The sequence below is a fragment of the Bufo bufo genome, chromosome 3 (genome assembly GCF_905171765.1).
Source record: "Bufo bufo chromosome 3, aBufBuf1.1, whole genome shotgun sequence".
Classification (NCBI taxonomy): Eukaryota; Metazoa; Chordata; class Amphibia; order Anura; family Bufonidae; genus Bufo; species Bufo bufo.
The window spans coordinates 137,391,818-137,415,928 of record NC_053391.1 but is presented as its reverse complement, the minus strand read 5'-3'; the positions used below and the strand labels follow the sequence as shown (position 1 = coordinate 137,415,928).

General features: G+C 43.5%; 1 protein-coding gene across 1 annotated transcript; it reads left to right on the top strand.

The window, feature by feature from the left end:
• The first annotated feature begins 1,022 nt into the window (after positions 1–1,022).
• Positions 1,023–24,019, top strand: ZFX (zinc finger protein X-linked). Its single transcript, XM_040423646.1, has 8 exons — positions 1,023–1,330; positions 4,593–4,684; positions 13,930–14,475; positions 15,554–15,700; positions 15,825–15,965; positions 16,120–16,257; positions 16,627–16,779; positions 20,159–24,019. Exons 2-8 carry the CDS (start codon positions 4,621–4,623, stop codon positions 21,349–21,351), a joined length of 2,382 nt encoding a protein of 793 aa, XP_040279580.1. The 5' UTR covers positions 1,023–1,330; positions 4,593–4,620; the 3' UTR covers positions 21,352–24,019.
• The last annotated feature ends 92 nt before the right edge of the window (positions 24,020–24,111 follow it).

The following is a 24,111-nucleotide window of genomic DNA, read 5'->3' as shown; positions in this document are numbered from 1 at the left end:
ACACACTGAGGTGAAGCAGCCTGTCCTCAGTCGTACACATGTATATGTCAGCGATAGTACATGTACAGACTGAGGTGAAGCAGCCTGTCCTCAGTCGTACACATGTATATGTCAGCGATAGTACATGTACACAGAGGTGAGGCAGCCTGTTCTCAGTCGTACACATGTATATAAATGTCAGCGATAGTACAGGTACACACTGAGGTGAAGCAGCCTGTCCTCAGTCGTACACATGTATATGTCAGCGATAGTGCATGTACACAGAGGTGAGGCAGCCTGTCCTCAGTCGTACACATGTATATAAATGTCAGCGATAGTACAGGTACACACTGAGGTGAAGCAGCCTGTCCTCAGTCGTACACATGTATATGTCAGCGATAGTACATGTACACAGAGGTGAGGCAGCCTGTCCTCAGTCGTACACATGTATATAAATGTCAGCGATAGTACATGTACACACTGAGGTGAAGCAGCCTGTCCTCAGTCGTACACATGTATATAAATGTCAGCGATAGTACATGTACACACTGAGGTGAAGCAGCCTGTCCTCAGTCGTACACATGTATATAAATGTCAGCGATAGTACATGTACACACTGAGGTGAAGCAGCCTGTCCTCAGTCATACACATGTATATGTCAGCGATAGTACATGTACACACTGAGGTGAAGCAGCCTGTCCTCAGTCGTACACATGTATATGTCAGCGATAGTACAGGTACACAGAGGTGAGGCAGCCTGTCCTCAGTCGTACACATGTATATGTCAGCGATAGTACATGTACACACTGAGGTGAAGCAGCCTGTCCTCAGTCGTACACATGGATATAAATGTCAGCGATAGTACATGTACACACTGAGATGAGGCAGCCTGTCCTCAGTCGTACACATGGATATAAATGTCTATATTCGTATGTATATACATATACGAGCGTGCGTTATCCGAGCGGCCGTGCGGTGGGCACAGGCAGCGGCCGCCTCCGCTCTCCCCCGCCCCGGGGCGCCGTGCTCCCGCTCTGGGCCCGGGCCTGGCCTTGGCTCTGTGGTGAGCAGCCAGCGCCTCGCACTCGGCCTCCCCCTTCCGCATTTTCCTGAGGCTCTGCGGCAGTGACGTCTACTGCTGACGGCAGCCCGGGCCAGGAGAGCTGCCCGCTCTTTTTTCCTCTCCCTCCTTCCCCCCTCTCTTTCTCTCAGCCATCGAGCTCGGCCCCTCCCTTTCTGCCTCTCGCTCTCACTCTATTACCTTCCCCCCTCCCTTCGAATCAGCCATCGCGAACAGGCCTAACGGACAAGGCGCCCCGGTGCACGGAAGGAACTGCTGCAACATTTGCAGGTAAGGCCGCGGCGGGAGAGCGTGCGGGGCCTGGGCGGGAAGAGGGTGCAGTCGTGAGGGGAGCTACCAGGCCGAGAGGGCGGCTGGCGGGGCTCCGCTGCGGCTTCCTCGGCTCTGCCTAATTATGCTGCAGAGAGGAGCGGGCAGGAGCCGGGGCTGCAGCCGCTTCCTCCTCCGCCAGGCCTTGCGCTTCTCTCACGTTATCACGTTTGCCGGTGCGAGGAGGCCCAGGCCGCGGCCTTGTATGGCCCGCTCCTAGGCCTCCGTACGACCGCTTGCCCTTGCAGGCCTCAGAGGAGGCCGCAGCTAGGCCGGAGGTATGGCGGCCTTTCCCGCCTTATCTCACAGGACACGTAATGTACACACAGCCCTGCGTGTGTCGTGCGGTTATTAGCGCTCTACTACATCGCACTCGTCACACAAGTCGTGTATTTTATGGCGACTGTGAGAAACAGTGAAAGCAAGATGGCGACAGCCCGCAGGCTGCATGCGAGGGAGGAGGGGGGGGGCGCCGCCATCTTGAATGACTGAGAGGGAATAGACGGCAGGGCGTGGGAGGAAGAAAAGCGCACAGCGTTAGGCTCGGCTTGTCCTGGTTAGTCAGGCGTGGCTAGTGGTGTGTACAGGGGCAGAGGACGGCCTCCTACGTCATCACTGCAGACATCACGTATAATGGGGAGGCGATCTGCCCACCCCACCTGTGGACCCGCCACTGCCCCCATTCTATCACAGTGACAGCTGCAGAATCTCTATACACCAACCCGCTGTGGATTTACATAGGAGCCCAGTAACAAAGTGCACGTTACTATTTTTGCAAAATGTGGGTTGGATTTCTCAAAAAATAAATCATAGAATTTTTTAATATATATATATATATTTTTTTTTACGAAAACCTGCATCTTTTCTGCAGCGTATGAACGTGGCCTAAAGATAAGGCTCACACACGTAGGCAGCAGATACCCAGATCTTTCAGCTATAATGCAGCTTGGGTGCAAATTACATGACAAAAATCCAGCGGCAGCCGGGTGGGATTGTTCTAAATGGCAGGCCGCGCTGCTGGTGGTTTAAAGGGAACCTGTCACCAGGATTTTGGGTATAGAGCTGAGGACATGGGCTGCTAGATGGCCGCTAGCACATCCGCAATATCCAGTCCCCATAGCTCTGTGTGCTTTTAGGCTCCATTCACACATCCGCAATTCCGTTCCACGTTTTGCGGAACGGAATTGCGGACCCATTCATTTCTATAGTGCCGCATTTCCGTTCCCGAAAAAAATAGAACATGCCCTATTCTTGTCCGCAATTGGTGCCGGCAAAATGCGGAATGCACATTGCCGGTGTCCGTGTTTTGCGGACGTGTGAGTGGACCCTTGAATTGTGTAAAAAAAATAACGATTTTATATATATGTAAATGAGGCTACTAACGTTTCCGAAAATATGTGAGTGGATGCGTCACTAAAGGGGTTGTCGTCTGCTTTTTCGTATTGAAGCCCCATCCTCGAGATAGGTCATCGGTATCAGATCAGCGGGCACCTGACCCACAGCTGGGCCCCCGTCGAACAGCTGTTTGAAGAGAAAGCAGAGCTCGTACCAGCGTTGCCTTCTCTTTGTTTACCTGCTTGCAGCCGCAGTGTACTGGTAATTACAACTATGACGTCCCCAGTCACTTCTATGGGACGGATTCTTCCTATTCAGTTGAACAGACAGGACCGTCCCATAGTGAATGGGATGTCATAGTTGTAATTACACTGCTCGCCTCTGCAATGGCGACCAGGTAAACGGAGAAGGTGGCGCTCGTACGAGCTCTACTTTCTCTTTGAGCAGCTGATCAGCAGTGGTGACGGGAGTCAGACCCCTGACGATCTGATATTGATGATCTATTCTGAGGATAGGTCATCAAATGAAAAAAAAAAGCGGACAGCCCCTTTAACGGCTCCCCCTCACTGACGTCAGCTTCACAGGTATATTCCAGTACTGGCCTGTAGGTGGCAGCACTGCATTGGAATATACGGAGTTCTATATTGAGTAATGGATTCCATTATTGAATAGACTTGGCAATGACTGCTTGTTATAGTCACCTAGGGTGACTTAAAAAAAAAAGTAAAGTTTTTAAAAGTATAAACCATCCCCTTTTGCCTAAATGAAATAAAATAAAAATAAAGATCATAGATGAAAAGAGAAAAAATCATTTTTTTTTCAGTATTAAAACACAAGAAAAACAATATAATTGTGGTTTAGTTATAATCGTACTGATTCTGAAAATGAAGGTAACAGGTCAGTTTTACTGTATAGGGACAGCCGTAAAACAATGGCAGAATGTTATATATTTTTTTCAATTCCACCCCATTTAGAATTTTTCCAGCTTCCCACTACATCCCTAAAAAAAACAAGCCCTTATATGGGGGGGGGTGTTATAATCTCCCGAACGCCAGAAACGTCACAAGTTGTGTGTTTGACTTTTTAAATGCAACTTTTTTGGAGGAAGTCAGTGGTACCTCTTTTTACGTTGCCCTCACAGTTTTTTTACAAAACAGCGTGACCAACAGCCGAGACTGATTTATCTTCATTTACACCCGTTTTTTGGTCCATATGAAGCTGGAAATGTACAGCAGCTCTGAGCTGTCGTAGATTACTGGTTTGGAGCACAGACTGCAGGAGGGTGCACCTAATTTATGACTAAGTGTGCGCCCCATGATAAATGAGGACCAGTGCAGAAAGCACCAGCTTTGATAAATCTGTAGTTGTGCCCCATGTTGGCACTTTCTATCCGGGCAGGATGTTTCCATAAGAACAAAGCATGCTGGGTTTGGTTAGCCATAACAGCTGGCAATAGGAAGTTCTGCATGTAAACATCCTGGATATGCCATGACCGTCAGATAGCTGAGCGCCCCACCTCTGCAATCTGCTCCTAACTCCAGAACGCGGCCGCAAATGTGAAGGGGCCTGAACTTTCCCTTAGAAGTGAAAGGAGGGTGCCTGTGCATGAGCAGTACACTCATTCATACTGGGGGCCCCGTTCTGGAGATAGGTGTACGCCCCACCTCTGGGACCGGCTCCTATCTGACATTGATGACATATTCTAGCAATGTGCCATCAATGTCTTAGATGGGTGCATCCCTTTTAATATCTGTTGTGTCATTTAACATCATGGCGATGAATATGCTCTTGTGTTTGTATATTAGAATTCTACCTAACAATGTTGGCATTTTCTCAGTTTCAGATGTTTGAATTATGCTAATGACTGTATTTATTTATTTTGTTATAGAAAAATTAGCTAATGATTGTTCAGCGTCATGGAAGAAGATGTCGCCGAGCTTGCGCTGCAAACAGAGCCGCATGCTTTTTTTCATACTTCAGGTACTGGATGTGCTTATATGACCCACATGTGATTACATGCATAACATGGAGTAATGCACACCAGACAATTACAGAGGATATCTGGCCGCTGGATGAAAATCTACAGGGGCATCAGTTTCTAATTAACAGTTCTCTCTTATTACCACTAGGTGGCAGAGGAGTCTGGGGAAGCAAACCTTTAGCTTGTTCTTCTCCTTAGTAAGGCCTCTTGCACACAAACTTTTTTTTTTTTCCGTTTACGTTCCTTTTTTTGCGTTCTGTATATGGAACCATTAATTTCAATGTGTCTGTGAAGGTTCTCATTTATCCAGGTCATAGTATATCTGTAAAGAATAAATCAAGGCAACTGGACGTACTGTAGATTTCTTGAAAACGTTTCACTCGTTCTTCCAACGAGCTTTCTCAATTCTGAGTGACTGTACAAGAATTCTCTGGGAATAAATATGTAACTGAATCAACATCTGGTAATTATACCCAGCATGGGGTCAAAGGTGTTGATCCCATTATCCTAATTGGAGTCAATAGGTGATAAAGACTTCCCAGAAAAAGGTGTCAAGACAGCATTGTATGTGGCAGACAATAGATGTCTAACTGTATATTGGCGAAACAAAACAACTACATCAGCGTATGGCTCAGCATAGAAGAGCCAAAACCTCTGGTCAAGATTCAGTCGTGTACTTACATCTAAAAGAAACAGGTCACACCTTTGAAGATAGTCAAGTACGTGTTTTGGATAAGGAGGCCGATTGGTACAAACGAGGTGTGAAGGAGGCCATATACGTAAAAATGGAGAAGCCAAGCTTGAATAGAGACGGGGGGGTTAGACATCTATTGTCTGCCACATACAATGCTGTCTTGACACCTTTTTCTGGGAGGTCATTGTCACCTACTGACTCCAATTAGGATAATGGGATCAACACCTTTGACCCCATGCTGGGTATAATGACCTCTGACCCCATGCTGGGTATAATTACCAGATGTTGATTCAGTTACATATTTATTCCCAGAGAATTCTTGTACAGTCACTCAGAATTGAGAAAGCTCATTGGAAGAATGAGTGAAACGTTTTCAAGAAATCTACAGTATGTCCAGTTGTCTTGATTTATTCTTTACAGATATTAATTCCAATGGATCCACAAAAAAACGGTAGGTACTCCGTGTGCCTTCCATTTTTCCGTTCCGTTCAAAGATAGAACATGTCATATTATTGTCCACGTAACGGACAAGGATAGGACTGTTCTATCAGGGGCCAGCTGTTCCGGAATGCACACGGACATCATCCGTATTTTTTGCGGATCCGTTTTTTGCGGACCGCAGAATACTGAAAAAGCCATACGGTCATGTGCAAGAGGCCTAAAGAATATCCATTTCTGGGAATGTTTTCTCAGAAGTGACCAAAGGGCTTGAAGGGAGTTGTCACCAGGAAATTCACTGTTAAACCAGGCACATGGCCCAGATTTAGGCTGAGTTCACACGGGCGAGATTTCCGCGCAGGTGCAATGCTGGAGGTTAACGCATTGCACCCGCACTGAATCTGGACCCATTCATTTCTTTTGGGCTGTGCACATGAGCTGTGATTTTCACGCATCACTTATGCGTTGCGTGAAAATCGCAGCATGCTCTATATTGTGCGTTTATCACGCAACGCAGGCCCCATAGAAGTGAATGGGGCTGAGTGAAAATGGCAAGCATCCGCAATCAAGTGCGGATGCGGTGCGATTTTCACGCATGGTTGCTAAGATGACAGTCTATTCACTGTATTATTTTCCCTTATAACATGGTTATAAGGGAAAATAATAGCATTCTTTAATACAGAATGCTTAGTAGGTGGTCAATTGAGGGTTAAAAAATAATTAGCTCACCTTCTCCTCTTGATCGCGTAGCTGCTGGTCTCTTCTTACTTCTTTAATCATGAGCTGCCAGCTAAAGGACCTGTGGTGACGTCATATCACATGGTCCAATCACATGATCCATCATCGTGGTGATGGACCATGTGATATGACGTCACCACAGGTCTTTTAGCCGGCAGCTCATGATTAACCACCTCAGCCCCCAGTGCTTAAACACCCTGAAAGACCAGGCCACTTTTTACACTTCTGACCTACACTACTTTCACCATTTATTGCTCGGTCATGCAACTTACCACCCAAATGAATTTTACCTCCTTTTCTTCTCACTAATAGAGCTTTCATTTGGTGGTATTTCATTGCTGCTGACATTTTTACTTTTTTTGTTATTAATCGAAATTTAACGATTTTTTTTGCAAAAAAATGACATTTTTCACTTTCAGTTGTAAAATTTTGCAAAAAAAATGACATCCATATATAAATTTTGCTCTAAATTTATTGTTCTACATGTCTTTGATAAAAAAAAAATGTTTGGGTAAAAAAAAAATGGTTTGGGTAAAAGTTATAGCGTTTACAAACTATGGTACAAAAATGTGAATTTCCGCTTTTTGAAGCAGCTCTGACTTTCTGAGCACCTGTCATGTTTCCTGAGGTTCTACAATGCCCAGACAGTACAAACACCCCACAAATGACCCCATTTCGGAAAGTACACACCCTAAGGTATTCGCTGATGGGCATAGTGAGTTCATAGAACTTTTTATTTTTTGTCACAAGTTAGCGGAAAATGATGATTTTTTTTTTTTTTTTTTTTTTTCTTACAAAGTCTCATATTCCACTAACTTGTGACAAAAAATAAAAACTTCCATGAACTCACTATGCCCATCACGAAATACCTTGGGGTCTCTTCTTTCCAAAATGGGGTCACTTGTGGGGTAGTTATACTGCCCTGGCATTCTAGGGGCCCAAATGTGTGGTAAGGAGTTTGAAATCAAATTCTGTAAAAACTGACCAGTGAAATCCGAAAGGTGCTCTTTGGAATGTGGGCCCCTTTGCCCACCTAGGCTGCAAAAAAGTGTCACACATCTGGTATCTCCGTATTCAGTAGAAGTTGGGGAATGTGTTTTGGGGTGTCATTTTACATATACCCATGCTGGGTGAGATAAATATCTTGGTCAAATGCCAACTTTGTATAAAAAAATGGGAAAAGTTGTCTTTTGCCAAGATATTTCTCTCACCCAGCATGGGTATATGTAAAAAGACACCCCAAAACACATTCCCCAACTTCTCCTGAGTACGGAGATACCAGATGTGTGACACTTTTTTGCAGCCTAGGTGGGCAAAGGGGCCCATATTCCAAAGAGCACCTTTCGGATTTCACTCGTCATTTTTTACAGAATTTGATTTCAAACTCCTTACCACACATTTGGGCCCCTAAAATACCAGGGCATTATACCTACCCCACAAGTGACCCCATTTTGGAAAGAATAGACCCCAAGGTATTCGCTGATGGGCATAGTGAGTTCATGGAAGTTTTTATTTTTTGTCACAAGTTAGTGGAATATGAGACTTTGTATGAAAAAAAAAAAAAAATCATCATTTTCCACTAACTTGTGACAAAAAATAAAAAATTCTAGGAACTCGCCATGCCCCTCACGGAATACCTTGGGGTGTCTTCTTTCCAAAATGGGGTCACTTGTGGGGTAGTTATACTGCCCTGGCATTTTCCAGGGGCCCTAATGTGTGGTAAGTAGGTAAATGACCAGTGAAATCCGAAAGGTGCTCTTTGGAATATGGGCCCCTTTGCCCACCTAGGCTGCAAAAAAGTGTCACACATCTGGTATCTCCGTACTCGGGAGAAGTTGGGGAATGTGTTTTGGGGTGTCTTTTTACATATACCCATGCTGGGTGAGAGAAATATCTTGGCAAAAGACAACTTTTCCCATTTATTTATACAAAGTTGGCATTTGACCAAGATATTTATCTCACCCAGCATGGGTATATGTAAAATGACACCCCAAAACACATTCCCCAACTTCTCCTGAGTACGGCGATACCAGATGTGTGACACTTTTTTGCAGCCTAGATGCGCAAAGGGGCCCAAATTCCTTTTAGGAGGGCATTTTTAGACATTTGGATACCAGACTTCTTCTCACGCTTTGGGGCCCCTAGAATGCCAGGGCAGTATAAATACCCCACATGTGACCCCATTTTGGAAAGAAGACACCCCAAGGTATTCAATGAGGGGCATGGCGAGTTCATAGAAATTTTTTTTTTTTGGCACAAGTTAGCGGAAATTGATATTTTTTATTTTTTTCTCACAAAGTCTCCCGTTCCGCTAACTTGGGACAAAAATTTCAATCTTTCATGGACTCAATATGCCCCTCACGGAATACCTGGGGGTGTCTTCTTTCCGAAATGGGGTCACATGTGGGGTATTTATACTGCCCTGGCATTCTAGGGGCCCTAAAGCGTGAGAAGAAGTCTGGAATATAAATGTCTAAAAAATTTTACGCATTTGGATTCCGTGAGGGGTATGGTGAGTTCATGTGAGATTTAATTTTTTGTCACAAGTTAGTGGAATATGAGACTTTGTAAGAAAAAAAAATAATAATTCCGCTAACTTGGGCCAAAAAAATGTCTGAATGGAGCCTTACAGGGGGGTTGATCAATGACAGGGGGGTTGATCAATGACAGGGGGGTTGATCAATGACAGGGGGGTGATCAATGACAGGGGGGTGATCAATGACAGGGGGGGGTGATCAATGACAGGGGTGGTGATCAATGACAGGGGTGGTGATCAATGACAGGGGTGGTGATCAATGACAGGGGTGGTGATCAATGACAGGGGTGGTGATCAATGACAGGGGTGGTGATCAATGACAGGGGGGTGATCAATGACAGGGGGGTGATCAATGACAGGGGGGTGATCAGGGAGTCTATATGGGGTGATAACCACAGTCATTGATCACGCCCGTGTAAGGCTTCATTCAGACGTCCGGATGCGTTTTGCGGATCCGATCCATCTATCAGTGGATCCGTAAAAATCATGCGGACGTCTGAATGGAGCTTTACAGGGGGGTAATCAATGACAGGGGGGTGATCAGGGAGTCTATATGGGGTGATAACCACAGTCATTGATCATGCCCCTGTAAGGCTTCATTCAGACGTCCGGATGCGTTTTGCGGATCCGATCCATCTATCAGTGGATCCGTAAAAATCATGCGGACGTCTGAATGGAGCTTTACAGGGGGGTAATCAATGACAGGGGGGTGATCAGGGAGTCTATATGGGGTGATAACCACAGTCATTGATCATGCCCCTGTAAGGCTTCATTCAGACGTCCGGATGCGTTTTGCGGATCCGATCCATCTATCAGTGGATCCGTAAAAATCATGCGGACGTCTGAATGGAGCTTTACAGGGGGGTGATCAATGACAGGGGGGTGATCAGGGAGTCTATATGGGGTGATAACCACAGTCATTGATCATGCCCCTGTAAGGCTTCATTCAGACGTCCGGATGCGTTTTGCGGATCCGATCCATCTATCAGTGGATCCGTAAAAATCATGCGGACGTCTGAATGGAGCTTTACAGGGGGGTAATCAATGACAGGGGGGTGATCAGGGAGTCTATATGGGGTGATCAGGGGCTAATAAGGGGTTAATAAGTGACGGGGGGGGGTGTAGTGTAGTGTAGTGGTGCTTGGTGGGACTTTACTGAGCTACCTGTGTCCTCTGGTGGTCGATCCAAACAAATGGGACCACCAGAGGACCAGGTAGCAGGTATATTAGACGCTGTTATCAAAACAGCGTCTAATATACCTGTTAGGGGTTAAAAAAAAACACATCTCCAGCCTGCCAGCGAACGATCGCCGCTGGCAGGCTGGAGATCAACTCTCTTACCTTCCGTTCCTGTGAGCGCGCGCGCCTGTGTGCGCGCGTTCACAGGAAATCTCGCGTCTCGCGAGATGACGCGTATATGCGTCCACTCGGAATGAATCAACCACCTCCAGGACGCGTCTGTGCGTACAGCGGTCCGGAGGTGGTTAAAGAAGTCAGAAGAGACCGGCAGCTACGCGATCAAGAGGAGTTAATTATTTTTAATTTTTTTAACCCTCAATTGACCACCTACTAAGCATTCTGTATTAAAGAATGCTATTTTTTCCCTTATAACCATGTTATAAGGGAAAATAATAACAACATCTACACACCACCTAACCCAAACCTGAACTTAAGTGAAGAAGTTCGGGTCTGGATACCTTAGTCAGTTTTTATCACGCGCGTGCAAAACGCATTGCACCCGCGCGATAAAAACTGAACAACGGAACGCAATCGCAGTCAAAACTGACTGCAATTGGGTACCTACTCGCGCGGGTTTGCCGCAACGCATCCGGACACGCTCGTGTGAATTCAGCCTTACTAATCCTAAAGATGGTGTAAGCTTAGATGGGTTGTCTAGCCCTGCACCACATTTCTCTAAGTGGCTCAGGCTGGATGATGACTGTGGAGCAGAGACGGACACTTTTCTCTTAGGCCTCTTTCAGACGGGCGTTGCGGGAAAATGTGCGGGTGCGTTGCGGGAACACCCGATATTTTTCCGCGTGAGTGCAAAACATTGTAATGCGTTTTGCACTCGCGTGAGAAAAATCGCGCATGTTTGGTACCCAAACCCGAACTTCTTCACAGAAGTTCGGGCTTGGGATCGGTGTTCTGTAGATTGTATTATTTTCACTTATAATATGGTTATAAAGGAAAATAATAGCATTCTGAATACAGAATGCATAGTAAAATAGGGCTGGAGTGGTTAAAAAAAAATAATATATTTTTATAACTTACCTTAATCCATTTGTTCGCGCAGCCTGGCTTCCCTTCTGTCTTTAACTGTGAGCAATAGGACCTTTGATGATGTCACTGCGTTCATCACATGATCCATCACCATGGTCATGGATCATGTGATGAGCGTAGTGACGTCATCAAAGGTCCTATTGCTCACAGTTAAAGACAGAAGAGAAGCCGGGCTGCGCGAACAAGTGGATTAAGGTGAGTTAAATTATTATTTTTTTTTTTTAACCCCTCCAGCCCTATTTTACTTGCTATTATTTTCCCTTATAACCATGTTATAAGGGGAAATAATAATGATCGGGTCCCCATCCCGATCGTCACCTAGCAACCGTACGTGAAAATCGCACCGCATCCGCACTTGCTTGCGGATGCTTGCGATTTTCACACAACCCCATTCACTTCTATGGGGCCTGCGTTGCGTGAAAAACGCAGAATATAGAACATGCTGCGATTTTCATGCGTGAAAATCACCGCTCGTGTGCACAGCCCCATAGAAATGAATGGGAAAATAATAATACAGAATGCATAGTACAATAGCGCTGGAGGGGTTACATTTTTAAAAAAAAATATTTAACTCACCTTAATCCACTTGCTGGCGCTGCCGGCATCTCGTCTATCTCCTTCTTTGCTGAACAGGACCTGTGGTGAGCATTCATTCCAGGACCTGTGGTGACGTCACTCCGGCCATCACATGATCCATCACATGATCCATCACATGATCCATCACATGATCCATCACATGATCCATCACATGATCCATCACATGATCCATCACATGATCCATCACATGATCCATCACATGATCCATCACATGATCCATCACATGATCCATCACATGATCCATCACATGATCCATCACATGATCCATCACATGATCCATCACATGATCCATCACATGATCCATCACATGATCCATCACATGATCCATCACATGATCCATCACATGATCCATCACATGATCCATCACATGATCCATCACATGATCCATCACATTCGTAAAAGATCATGTGATGACCGGAGTGACGTCACCACAGGTCCTGGAATGAATGCTCACCACAGGTCCTGTTCAGCAAAGAAGGAGATAGACGAGATGCCGGCAGCGCCAGCATGTGGATTGAGGTGAGTTAAATTTTATGTTTATTTTTTTTTAACCCCTCAAGCGCTATTGTACTATGCATTCTGTATTCAGAATGCTATTATTTTCCCTTATAACCATGTTATAAGGGAAAATAATAATGATCGGGTCTCCATCCCGATCGTCTCCTAGCAACCGTGCGTGAAAATCGCACCGCATCCGCACTTGCTTGCGGATGCTTGCGATTTTCACGCAACCCCATTCACTTCTATGGGGCCTGTGTTGCGTGAAAAACGCAGAATATAGAGCATGCTGCGATTTTCACGCAACGCACAAGTGATGCGTGAAAATCACTGCTCATGTGAACAGCCCCATACAAATGAATGGGTCGGTATTCAGTGCGGGTGCAATGCGTTCAACTCGCACATCGCATCCGCACGGAATACTCGCCCGTGTGAAAGGGGCCTTACTCTGAACCAACTATTGTGTGGCTTACTTTGAGACAGAGTTACGCCAGAACAATGGTGCATCTTAGACCCCACTCCCTTTCCTGCAAAGCATGTCTTAAAAAAGCTTAGAAACCCCAGATGAATCAAATTGCACCAATTTTTAGACGGGTATTTGGCGCAGGCACGTTAGTAAATCTGGGCCATTGGTTTGTACGGCTACTTTTCAAACCATATGCAAATGATCAGTAAGAGCACTGAGGGCAGTCCCAAGCCACTCTGTGCACCCTTGCTTCTTCTGCATCCTCTGCGTGCCACCCACCTTGATTGATAAGGTCAAGCAAAATGACTGTGCATGAACCTTGCCCTTTCAATCAAGGAGGAGGGGCTGGCAGGGGAAACACGAGGAGCAAGGCTGCACAGAGTGACTGGGACCCACCCTCAATGTGGGTACAAATATTCTTCAGAAGGAGTTAAGTGAATCGCTAAGGCCTCATGCATACGGAAGGAATCTGTGTGGTCTGGTTTTTTTTTTTGTGCACCCATAGAAATGAATGGGTACACATGCAATGCAGATCGAACACGGATGCAAAATACGGTCGTATGCATGAGGCCTAAATGAAAGATATCATTATGTTCAGCTGATCTCGCCTCTTTGTGGCTGATTTAACTTTTTTTTTTTAGCAGCACCATCAAACGCAGCATGTAAATTAGCAGGCACAGGGACCATACCATTAGCCTGTTAATTTACATTGTGTTGCTCAGAAGAAGTGAATAGCCGCTTGTCCAGGTGCCCAGTGGCTTTTGGTGGTTAGTCATACCTGCCCCAAACCCTACAGAACCCCATGATCCAGAGGAAAAGGGAGATCTCGAATATACAGAGGTTTAGCAAAGTGGCATTATGTAAACTTGCATATGTTTATGTGGCACAGTTGGGAGGAGGTTATAGTGCTGGTCAGCATATGTCTTTCATTAATATGACTGTTATACAATGAAACTCACCACCTCTGCTTTGTTCTTATGTCACTATTTTGTAGAACCCGGAGCCCCTCACCTTAATGGTAATGAGATCATTGTGGAAATCCAAGAGACTGTCTATGTTGCAGATGGAGATGGAGGCATGTCCGTTCAAGGATTTCATGATGACGCCGACTCTGTTGTTATTCAGGATGTAATTGAAGATGTGGTCATTGAGGATGTGCAGTGTTCTGACATTTTAGAGGGAACACGGGGATCAGAGACTGTAATAATACCAGAGCAGGTTTTAGAAGATGACATTGGGCCTGACACAGAGGAACAGGAGCTGGAGGAAGATGTATTATCCAATTGTGATGTTCCTGAGAATGTTTTGGACTCTGATTTAGTGGCAGGAGCGTTGACTGTTGGCAGGCGTGAACGTGTTCTTCATCCAGATCATATAGTAGGGGAGGAGATGGCAGAGGATGGTCTTGGTGATGACATGATTTCAGAAGAGATCCTTGTCGCAGACTGTGCTTCTGAAGCCGTGATTGATGCTAATGGCATTCCAGTGCAAGGTCCTGATGGGGAAGAAGTAAATTGTGATGACTACCTTATGATATCTTGTAAGTTACAGCAACTAATCTTTCTTATATATGACCGTAAACTGTAATAATAAGAAAAAGGAGGATGTTTCAGTGATGACTTGTCTTTCACATAGGACCTCAGTGTGGGATCAGTAAGAGACTGACCTATACGACTTCCCCCGATGAAAATGAAAGTTAATTTTCACTGTTTTAGATGCAGAGGTGTACTGCAGTTCAGCCCATTTACATTACCTATAGTATCCTTTTAAAGGGAAGCATCAGCACCAGATTCTCAGTATATTTAAGAGTATATGGTTTTACTGGGTTAAAGGGGTTCTCCGGGCTCTCCTATATTAATTACCTATCCTCACGATAGGTCATTAATATCAGACCAGCGGGGTCTGAGGATAGGTCATCAATATAAGAGAGCCTGGAGAACCGCTTTTCATTTTTTTAATAGGAATATACTCTAGAAGAGAGGTGAAAAACCGTTCCTTCTGAGACTAAAAATGAAAAAAAGATTTTAGAATTTTGATATGAATATAGCCACCACTAACGCTCCGTTAGGGAACAACAGTTACATACTGCCTTTTATGCGACCAGTGACAACGTAGACTCTTATCCTGCCCTCTGGTAAACCTCACATAGAGCGAGGATATGCTGAAGTATCTCTGGCATTCTGACTGTTAACTGCTGGCAGAGTTCACCATGCCAATCCCTTTCTTAACAAAAAAAATAAGCTACCTAGAAGGTGTGTGGCAGAGACATTCCCCATTTACAGCACATGCATGCTTAGTTGAGTCAACTGATCATATTGAATGGGATGGAAGGGTTCGGACGAATGGCTTGTTTGGCAGACAGCTATGTTAGTATAAGTGTCTCTGAACGAAGTACACTGTATCTGTGCTATACACCCGCCGGTCTGGATGCACTATTGGCCGCCATGGCATAAAGGAAAAATTTGAATTTTTTTGCCCACTATTCCAGAATGAGGATGCATTTTCCTTGTGTGATATGTGCTGGAAGTGAGAATGTAAACATATCTTTTTAAGAAGAACTTACACGGTATTGCAGTTGCTGGATACATTGCTAATATATTTTATATTTAACTGTATAGTGGATGACGCTGACAAGATTGATGAAGAGTGTGCAGAAGAAATTGCTATGGGTGGTGAAATGGACGGAGACCCAGCTAAGCTAGATGGATCATGTCCAGAAGTCATCAAGGTTTACATTTTTAAGGCAGACCCTGGTGAAGACTTGGGTAAGAAAGTTAAATTTGATTGTGAAATTCACTTACACTATAACATGGATCAATAGGTATTATCTGTGATGTTAATTTACTTTTTATTTTTAAAGAAAAGTGACATTAGTGTGTTCTTTGTCAGGTGGCACTGTAGACATTGTGGAGAGTGAGTCTGAGAATGATCCAGGAGATGGACTTCTTGATCCTCATACAGGAGGTCGTCTTCCTCGGGAAAAAATGGTTTACATGGCGGTGAATGATTCTCAGCATGATGATGATTTGGGTGAGTTCACATGCTTGTCACTTGTGAACTGTAAGCATTCTGTTTGTATGTTGAACACAATAATTTTTATGCTGTTACACTTGATTCAGGTAGTTTGCATTGATTCTGCAGTTTAAAGAAGAGCTCGAAGTAATGTATGTCTCTGCTTCTTCAGATGTAGCAGAAATTGCTGATGAAGTGTATATGGAGGTAATTGTTGGAGAGGAAGATGCTGCAATAACGCAAGAACATCAGCTGGATGATGCTGAACTAAGCAAGACTTTCATGCCAGTTGCCTGGGCTGCAGCTTATGGTAAAGGCCATATAAACATTTCTTGTATTATCTACTTTGTGGCTGGTTTATTATGATCATCTTCATCATACTTAGTTGAACCACCTTTTGCCCATCCCTGTACTGTATGTTGTAAAGTCCAGCATGGTACTGTACTTTGAGAGGCTGGGATCTGATTCAAACGTTATGTGACTCGTATAACAACTGTTGCTGAGGTCGAGCTTACAACAACCATTTGCAACAACTAAATAGTTCACTCCATTTTTCTGTTGTGTCCTCCTTAATGTGCTAAGTTGCTGCATGAAGCACTGCATTAGTGCAGTACTGCTTCATCCACAATCATCCAGAGAACTTGTCTAGTCTATTTGATAAGCTTATGTTGTGTTCTAGGTAATAATATGAGTAACAACTTGGAGGGAGTGGAGCACAGGAATGGCACTGCCAGTGCCCTTTTGCACATAGATGAATCTGATGGACTGGACAGGCTAGGAAAGCAAAAACCAAAGAAAAAGAGAAGGGGAGAAAATCGCCAGTACCAAACAGGTTTGTATTTTCTTAATAAAACTGGGTTCTGCAAAAGTTTTTTGTTTGGTACTTCCTAATTTAAGAAGGGGGTTTCCCAAGAGTACAGTACATGCCAATATTATACTCGTATACCACTGACATATTCTGCAGCGCTTTACAGACATTAGCATCACTCTGTCCTCAATGGGAGGGAGCCCATGCAAAACACTAGGAGAACATACAAACTCCATGTAGAAGTTGTCATTGGTTGGATTCAAACCCAGGACCCCGGGGCTGCAAGGCAAAAGTGCTAACTACTGAGCCACCATGCTGCTCAGCCATGAATGCTTCTGGTTTCACTTGCAAATGTAGCAGCAGTTTAGGCTGCAGTAGACATTGGACTCTTAAAACATTGCGTAGCCGATGGGTTTCTGCTGTTTTAGACAGCGGACACCTGGAGCTACTGTCTGCGATTGGCAATAACGCCGATTGCAGACATTTAACCCCCTCAGATGATGTGGCTTCCCCGCATTGTTTAGGGGAGCTGTTCATTGTCTGCAATAGCCTGGGTCTCTCCGAAGAAACCCATGCTATTGCAGTTGTAGTTGGCAGGACTCCATAAGAACATAGTGAATCTGCAATGAATTGCAATGGCAAATCATTGAAATGTAAGGGAGAATCAATCTAATAACAGCTTCTTATTGGCATCTAGGATGACAACAATAAAAAAAAAAAAAAAAGTTTTAAATTTAAAACACCCCATTTTCCCTATAGTTAAAAATAAACGATAAAAACAAAAATCATAGGCATTGATGCATCACAAAATGTCCAAACCATTAAAATATAAACACATTTATCCCGTATGGTGAACGCCATTTTTTATTTTTTTTTGACACTTCACCTCCCCAGAAAATTGAATAAAAAGTGATCAATAAAGTCATACACTCTGCAAAATGGTATCAATAGAAAATACAGATAGACCTGCCAAAAAAATGATGTCACACAGCTCAGTAGATGTTAAAAAGCTATGGGGGTCGGAATATGGTGATGAAAAGGTCAGTTTTTATATATTTTTTATTTATTTTTTTGTATTCAAAAACACGAGAATAACTATATAAATGTGGTTTTGTTATAATCATACCGACCCAGAGAATGAAGGGTACAGGTCAGTTTTACTGCATGGGGAACATCGTGAAATAAATCCTATAAAACTGTGGCGGCATTGCATCTCCCCAATTCCCGCCCCTGCCCCATTTTGTTTTTTTGTTTTTTCCTATTTTTGACCCTCACAAAGATTGGTGTGGGGTCCCAGCAGCCGGACCCCCTGATCATTTAACTATATAGTTATTAGGGGATAACTTGGTTACCTGAATAGCCCTTCAAGGTGTGTGCTTTCTCATGTATACAAACAGGTTTTCGGTTTTGCAGTGTCTTAATAGAGGAAAAGCTTTGGACAAAAGAAAGGAATACTGCAAGCATGCCACTAGAGGTCCTAGTTGGTAGAAAACATTTTTATTTCCTTCTGTTACTGCAGGTCATATTAAACACATACATCCATATGTACAACTTACACTGAAGTATAACTGATGCCAATGTTAAATGCTTCAGTTTGTCATATGCTGGACTAGTCTTTAGTTCTGAAGAATGCATAGTGCTCATGTCTCTAATATTTTAATATCATGTGAGGAGGGATATTGAATTATTTTAAAATATGTCTCAATAAAAATAGTAGTTTTAGGGTAATCAAAATCAAGCTTGGTTGGCTGTTCTCTAGCAACCCATGATGGCTTTTTAAAGAGGTTTTCCAGAATTGGTCTTTACGTGGTCCCCCTAGCATGTTTGACCTAATGAAAGAATCGTGCTCACTCTGTGCCTGCCGCCTCGGTCCTGTGCCCTAGCTGTGACCGGTGATCTTCCAGTCCCAGGCTTGTTTACTTCCGGGTGGGCAATAGATGGCGTCACATGAACCGATACAGGCAATTACTGGCGTTAGTATGTCCCCAAGCAGCACGGCACTGCACAGTGACATGCCACATGAGTACATGTCACCCAGCGTTGAGGTGAAAGTACACTGGGGCCCTCTTAGACTTTCTACCGTTATCATGGCCGGACAACTATTTGCTGTAGCTAGTCTCATAATATCCATGTAAAGGTGAGGTCTATCTAAGAAGTCTAAGGCTGGCCACACACTGATACCTGTTGTCTGTTTCCTTATTCAGCTGATAGCTACAGTATCTCTCCCATCACCTCCATACACATGCATGCTCAGCTCAAACAAAAAGTCAGGATTGCATAAAGTAGGCAAAGATTTCATACTCCACTTCACTTCTCCTATTCTGCCACTGCCTGGGTCCACGTTGGCCACTTTCTGACCCATTTCAACTTTCAGGAAATGACCTCTCAGCACTGACCTTCCTCAGTCGGTGATTGGCCATTTGTGGTTTATTGAGAGGACCCAGGAAGCATCCGTGCAGGGACATTGGGGGGTTGGCAAGGTTAATCACTTTCTTGGTTGTTTTGTGCCATTCTCACCACCTTTTTAATAAAAATAAAAAAAGTGGACCAGCAGTATATAGTTTTTCCACCTTTTAAGTATTTTAGTAGCATAAGGCCCTTTTTACACAGGCTGATTATCAGGAGTGAACGTTCATATGAACACTGGTTCTAATAAATGCCTCATGTTAAAGTGCCTCCAATCACCCAGAGAATGAGCAAACGCTTGTTAATAGGGTGAGAGCAAAGTTGATGCGGACATCAAAATCATTGTTGCAGGGCAGCAGATCGTCCTGTATCGACAGGGATCTGCTGCCAGAAACAATGAATTTGTATAGGGATGAGCGACCACTCTCCCCCATACAGAGGAGATGATTGCAGCTCTCGCCGCCTCTGATGAGCAGGCAGTTATCAGAAACAAATAGTTTGCTCCCAATAATTGCCTGCAAAATCAGATTGTGTAAAGGGCCGTTGAACAGATGTCTGGACAGAAGCACTGATGACTGTGCCTGATGGAAATCTTCAACAAGCACAGAAAAATACAGGCTCTTAAAGGGAACCCGTCGCCATGTAAATGCAGTGCAATCCGCAGGCCACATGTTATAGAGCAGGAGGAACTGAGCAAAACAGTATTGCTAGTTGTATAGCTGTCAGTCACTGAGATTCCCCAGTTATCTATTAAGCTCAAAAAGAGCAGAGAATTAACTGAATAAATGTTTTGCTGAATCTTTTCCCATAAAACTACACATCAAACTGCTCAGCTCCTCCTGCTCTATAACCCGCTGATTGCACTGCGTTTTCACAGTGTCAGGTTCTCTTTAAAACCACAACCTTTTGTTTCCGCTTCCCCCCCCCCCCTTCAAACATCTCCACTAGTTTACTAAAGTGTCATAAAGTGATTATATATGTTTGTTTTATTTCATAGCCATAATTATTGGTCCCGATGGCCACCCACTTACTGTTTACCCATGTATGATCTGCGGCAAGAAATTCAAATCCCGAGGCTTTCTGAAGAGGCACATGAAGAACCACCCTGAACATCTGGTGCGTAAGAAATATCGCTGCACAGACTGTGACTACACCACCAATAAAAAAGTAAGTCTACATAACCACCTGGAGAGCCACAAGCTGTCTGCTGCAGTCATTAAAACTGAGAAGGAGCTGGACTGCGATGAATGCGGAAAAATATTTCTACATGCGAATGCTTTGTTCGCCCACAAGCTGACACACAAGGAAAAGGCGGGCAACAAAATGCACAAGTGCAAGTTCTGCGATTACGAGACGGCCGAGCAGGGCTTACTGAACAGACACCTTTTGGCCGTGCACAGCAAGAGCTTTCCACACATCTGTGTGGAGTGTGGAAAAGGCTTCCGCCATCCTTCAGAATTAAAGAAGCACATGCGCACTCACACCGGCGAGAAGCCATATATCTGTCAATATTGTGACTACAAATCTGCTGACTCCTCCAATTTAAAAACCCATGTTAAGACAAAGCACAGCAAAGAAATGCCATTCAAGTGCGAGATTTGCCTCCAGACATTTGTAGACGCTAAAGATCTGCAGGCACACGTTATCCTGCATCAGGAGAGCAAAAGTCACCAGTGCCTGCACTGTGACCACAAAAGCTCAAACTCGAGTGACCTAAAAAGGCATATTATTTCTGTGCACACCAAGGATTATCCCCACAAGTGTGAAGTCTGCGAGAAGGGCTTCCACCGACCTTCCGAGCTTAAAAAGCATGAGTCTGCACACAGAGGTAAAAAGATGCATCAGTGCAGGCACTGCGAGTTCCAAATTGCGGACCCTTTTGTGTTGAGCCGGCACATCTTGTCGGTACATACTAAGGAGTTGCCATTCAGGTGCAAACGCTGCCGCAAAGGCTTCAGGCAGCAACAGGAACTGAAGAAGCACATGAAGTCTCACAGTGGTAAAAAGGTGTATCAGTGTGAGTACTGCGAGTACAACACCACAGACGCTTCTGGTTTTAAACGCCATGTCATCTCCATCCACACCAAAGACTATCCCCACAGATGCGACTACTGCAAGAAAGGCTTTCGCCGGCCCTCTGAAAAGAATCAGCACACCATCAAACACCATAAAGAGGCCAGCTTGGTGTGACTGTCGGTGTGTGCCGAATACTGCTAAAACATACCCGTTTTTGTAGAGACCAGCGTCAGGTTTTGTTTTTTGATTATTCTCTGTGCCTCTAAGCTAATAGTTACTTTTTTTTATTCCAGTCCTGCTCTTTGTTTAATAAATTAACAAAGTTGCATCTACGAGGAGATCACTGGAGATATGTTCAGTTCACTCTTCCACATTTGTCGATGTATTTTATGTGCTGTTTTTGTAATTTTCTCCCCATAGTAATTCACGTAGTAATATCATGGCCTGCTCTCCACAGATCACACTTGCAAAAACTTTGCCCAATTGATGTTACTCATTCACACAGTGCAGTTTTTACTTAAATTTTTTTTCCTCTCTCGGGGAAAACAAGGAGTGGATCCTAAAGTGAAAGGTATATTAAAAAAAAATATATAAAAAATTCTCCCCCCCTTCTCAATCCATTTCTAGTTTTGGCTGGGAAATATCAAAATCTGCATTGTACTAACAAAGCTTTTAAATATTATTATTATTTTTTTTTATAACCTGGCTTTTAAAATAGGCCATCAATGTGTGCTGTGGGGTCTGTCCTACCTCCAGGCCTCCAGTGATCAGAATCAGGGAGCAGTGACTTAACACATTAAAGGGATTGTGCAGTGCTGAGGATAGCTCGTCAATATCTGTGGCACAGCACAACCCCTTTAATTGCAGGGATGACGCTGTTGGTCTTGGGGCTTCTGGAGGCAGGACCCCATCTGATCCACATTGGTGGAGTGTACATTCCCACTGATACAAGGTTGTATGAAGTGCAGTAATATTTCTATTAATTTGACCTGTTGTTAATCCTATTCTAGTCTGTAAAATGTGAAGCAAATCTCACCAAAATTATGAAAATGATTTTTCATTATTAGGAAACGTACATTTATTTATTTATTTTTAATCCATTTATAACTTTTCTTCCGTATTTCCGAATCTGAAATGCAGTACAATATGGTTTACCCAACTAAGGGGGAGGGAGTATTTAGGCAAAAACCTAATCCATTGCTTCTCCTCATCTTGGGTTCACAGATGATATTTTTATGCTGTACCTCTTTGATATACCAGGTTTGCAGCTTTATCCATCATCCATTTCATTATCATCACCAGTGTTATCCACTTGCAATTTAGATGTTTCTTGTGGGTTTTTTTTTTAAGGAAAAAAGAAATGTCTATTTCAGAATATATACCCAGTATTTTAAGCAGTTGTTTTCTTTTTAAATAAATTCTAAAGATTTTATACTTCCCAAATGGCGACTATATATTCCGGCTGGAGAAATAAATGCTTTATTGTAATATAGAGTAACCTAATGGGGGGGGAGCCGGAGAATACTGGTGATAACAGTATTGATGGCTGTTATAGATATATATATATATACAATGTTGACAACTGATCGTTTTATTTGCATCAGAAAATTGTAAAATCTATGCAGTGCAATTATGCAAAGAGCAGTGTAGACGTCTTCGCTTACACAGTGAAAATAGCCGGCACCATGCGTGTTGCTCATATGTACGTCTGTCGGTCCACTTTAGAGAATTGGCACATGGAATTTTATGGAGATTTTAAATGCTGTTTACACTTGTAATATGTTGGGCTTTTATTTTTAATTTGGGTCTTAAATTATTGAAAGAAATTGCACTTTTTAGTATAAGTGGTAGCGTGTTTTGCCGCATGCAGATCACAGGTTGTTTTCGGGGAAGATCAGACTGGTGTCGCTTGTCAACCGGCATAAATTGCCTACAAGGAAAATTGATTGAAGTCTCATTAATGTTTGCGTCTTAGGTGGATTTTTGTAAAATATTAATGGCACTTTTTGTACTAGATCATGACCCAGCATGTGGTGACGCCGCTCCTTGTGCTTTCTATCCAGTCAAGTTGATTTCTTTGCACATATGACACTAAAAAATAAAAAAGTGGGGAAACGTTTGCAAACCTTGCCCCATCACGGGAGATTCATCCATGCTGAACATCAGACCTGCTAGGCCCAGTAATTTGATAGCATACTGCAGGGGGGAATCCTAAGCAAGGCTTTAATTCATTTTTTTAAAAATTTTTAATGACCTTTCGTGTAAGTTACCAGAATGTATTACATTAAAGTCTAATAGTTACTAAAGTCGGGCCAAATGGGCACGTGACCTGCAGTGCAGTGTGTATTATTCCCAACATGCATATTATCCAGTTCTCTTGACGCTATACCTGCAGTTTTAAGAAGATTAGAATATAATCAAGGCTTTTTTTCTTTTTACAAGAATGGGGCTGTATAGATGTAAATTTGAGTTTTAAAGTTTTTTTTTTTTCCCGTACGCTTAGATTCATCTGGCTTTTGTAAAGACCGCGTTTGTATAAAGAGGTTGTAGCTATTGTTCACACTTGTTCCTTTGTTTCCCTGTTTGTTTGTTTGTTTTTAGTTTCAGCTGAAATGTATGGTAAGTGCTCCAAATTTGGATGTTTTGGTTGAATGTTTGAGGTACAGTTCCCCCCCCCCTTTGTACAAGAACATAATGTAAATTATTCATTAGACACAGCCTGTAAAATATTTTATGTCTTTATTCTGTGTACAATTTTGTATAAAAAGTAAAGCAAAATCAATATAGGGATGTGAGATTGTAATTGTGCTCTTGATAACGTGGTAAAATAAAGATCCGAATATTTTCCTGTTGGTGCACGTTCCCAGTATTCTGTGTCTTGGGAAAGAAATAACAAGAAGCCGTGCTGTTCCCGCCCCTGGAAGAATAGCTATA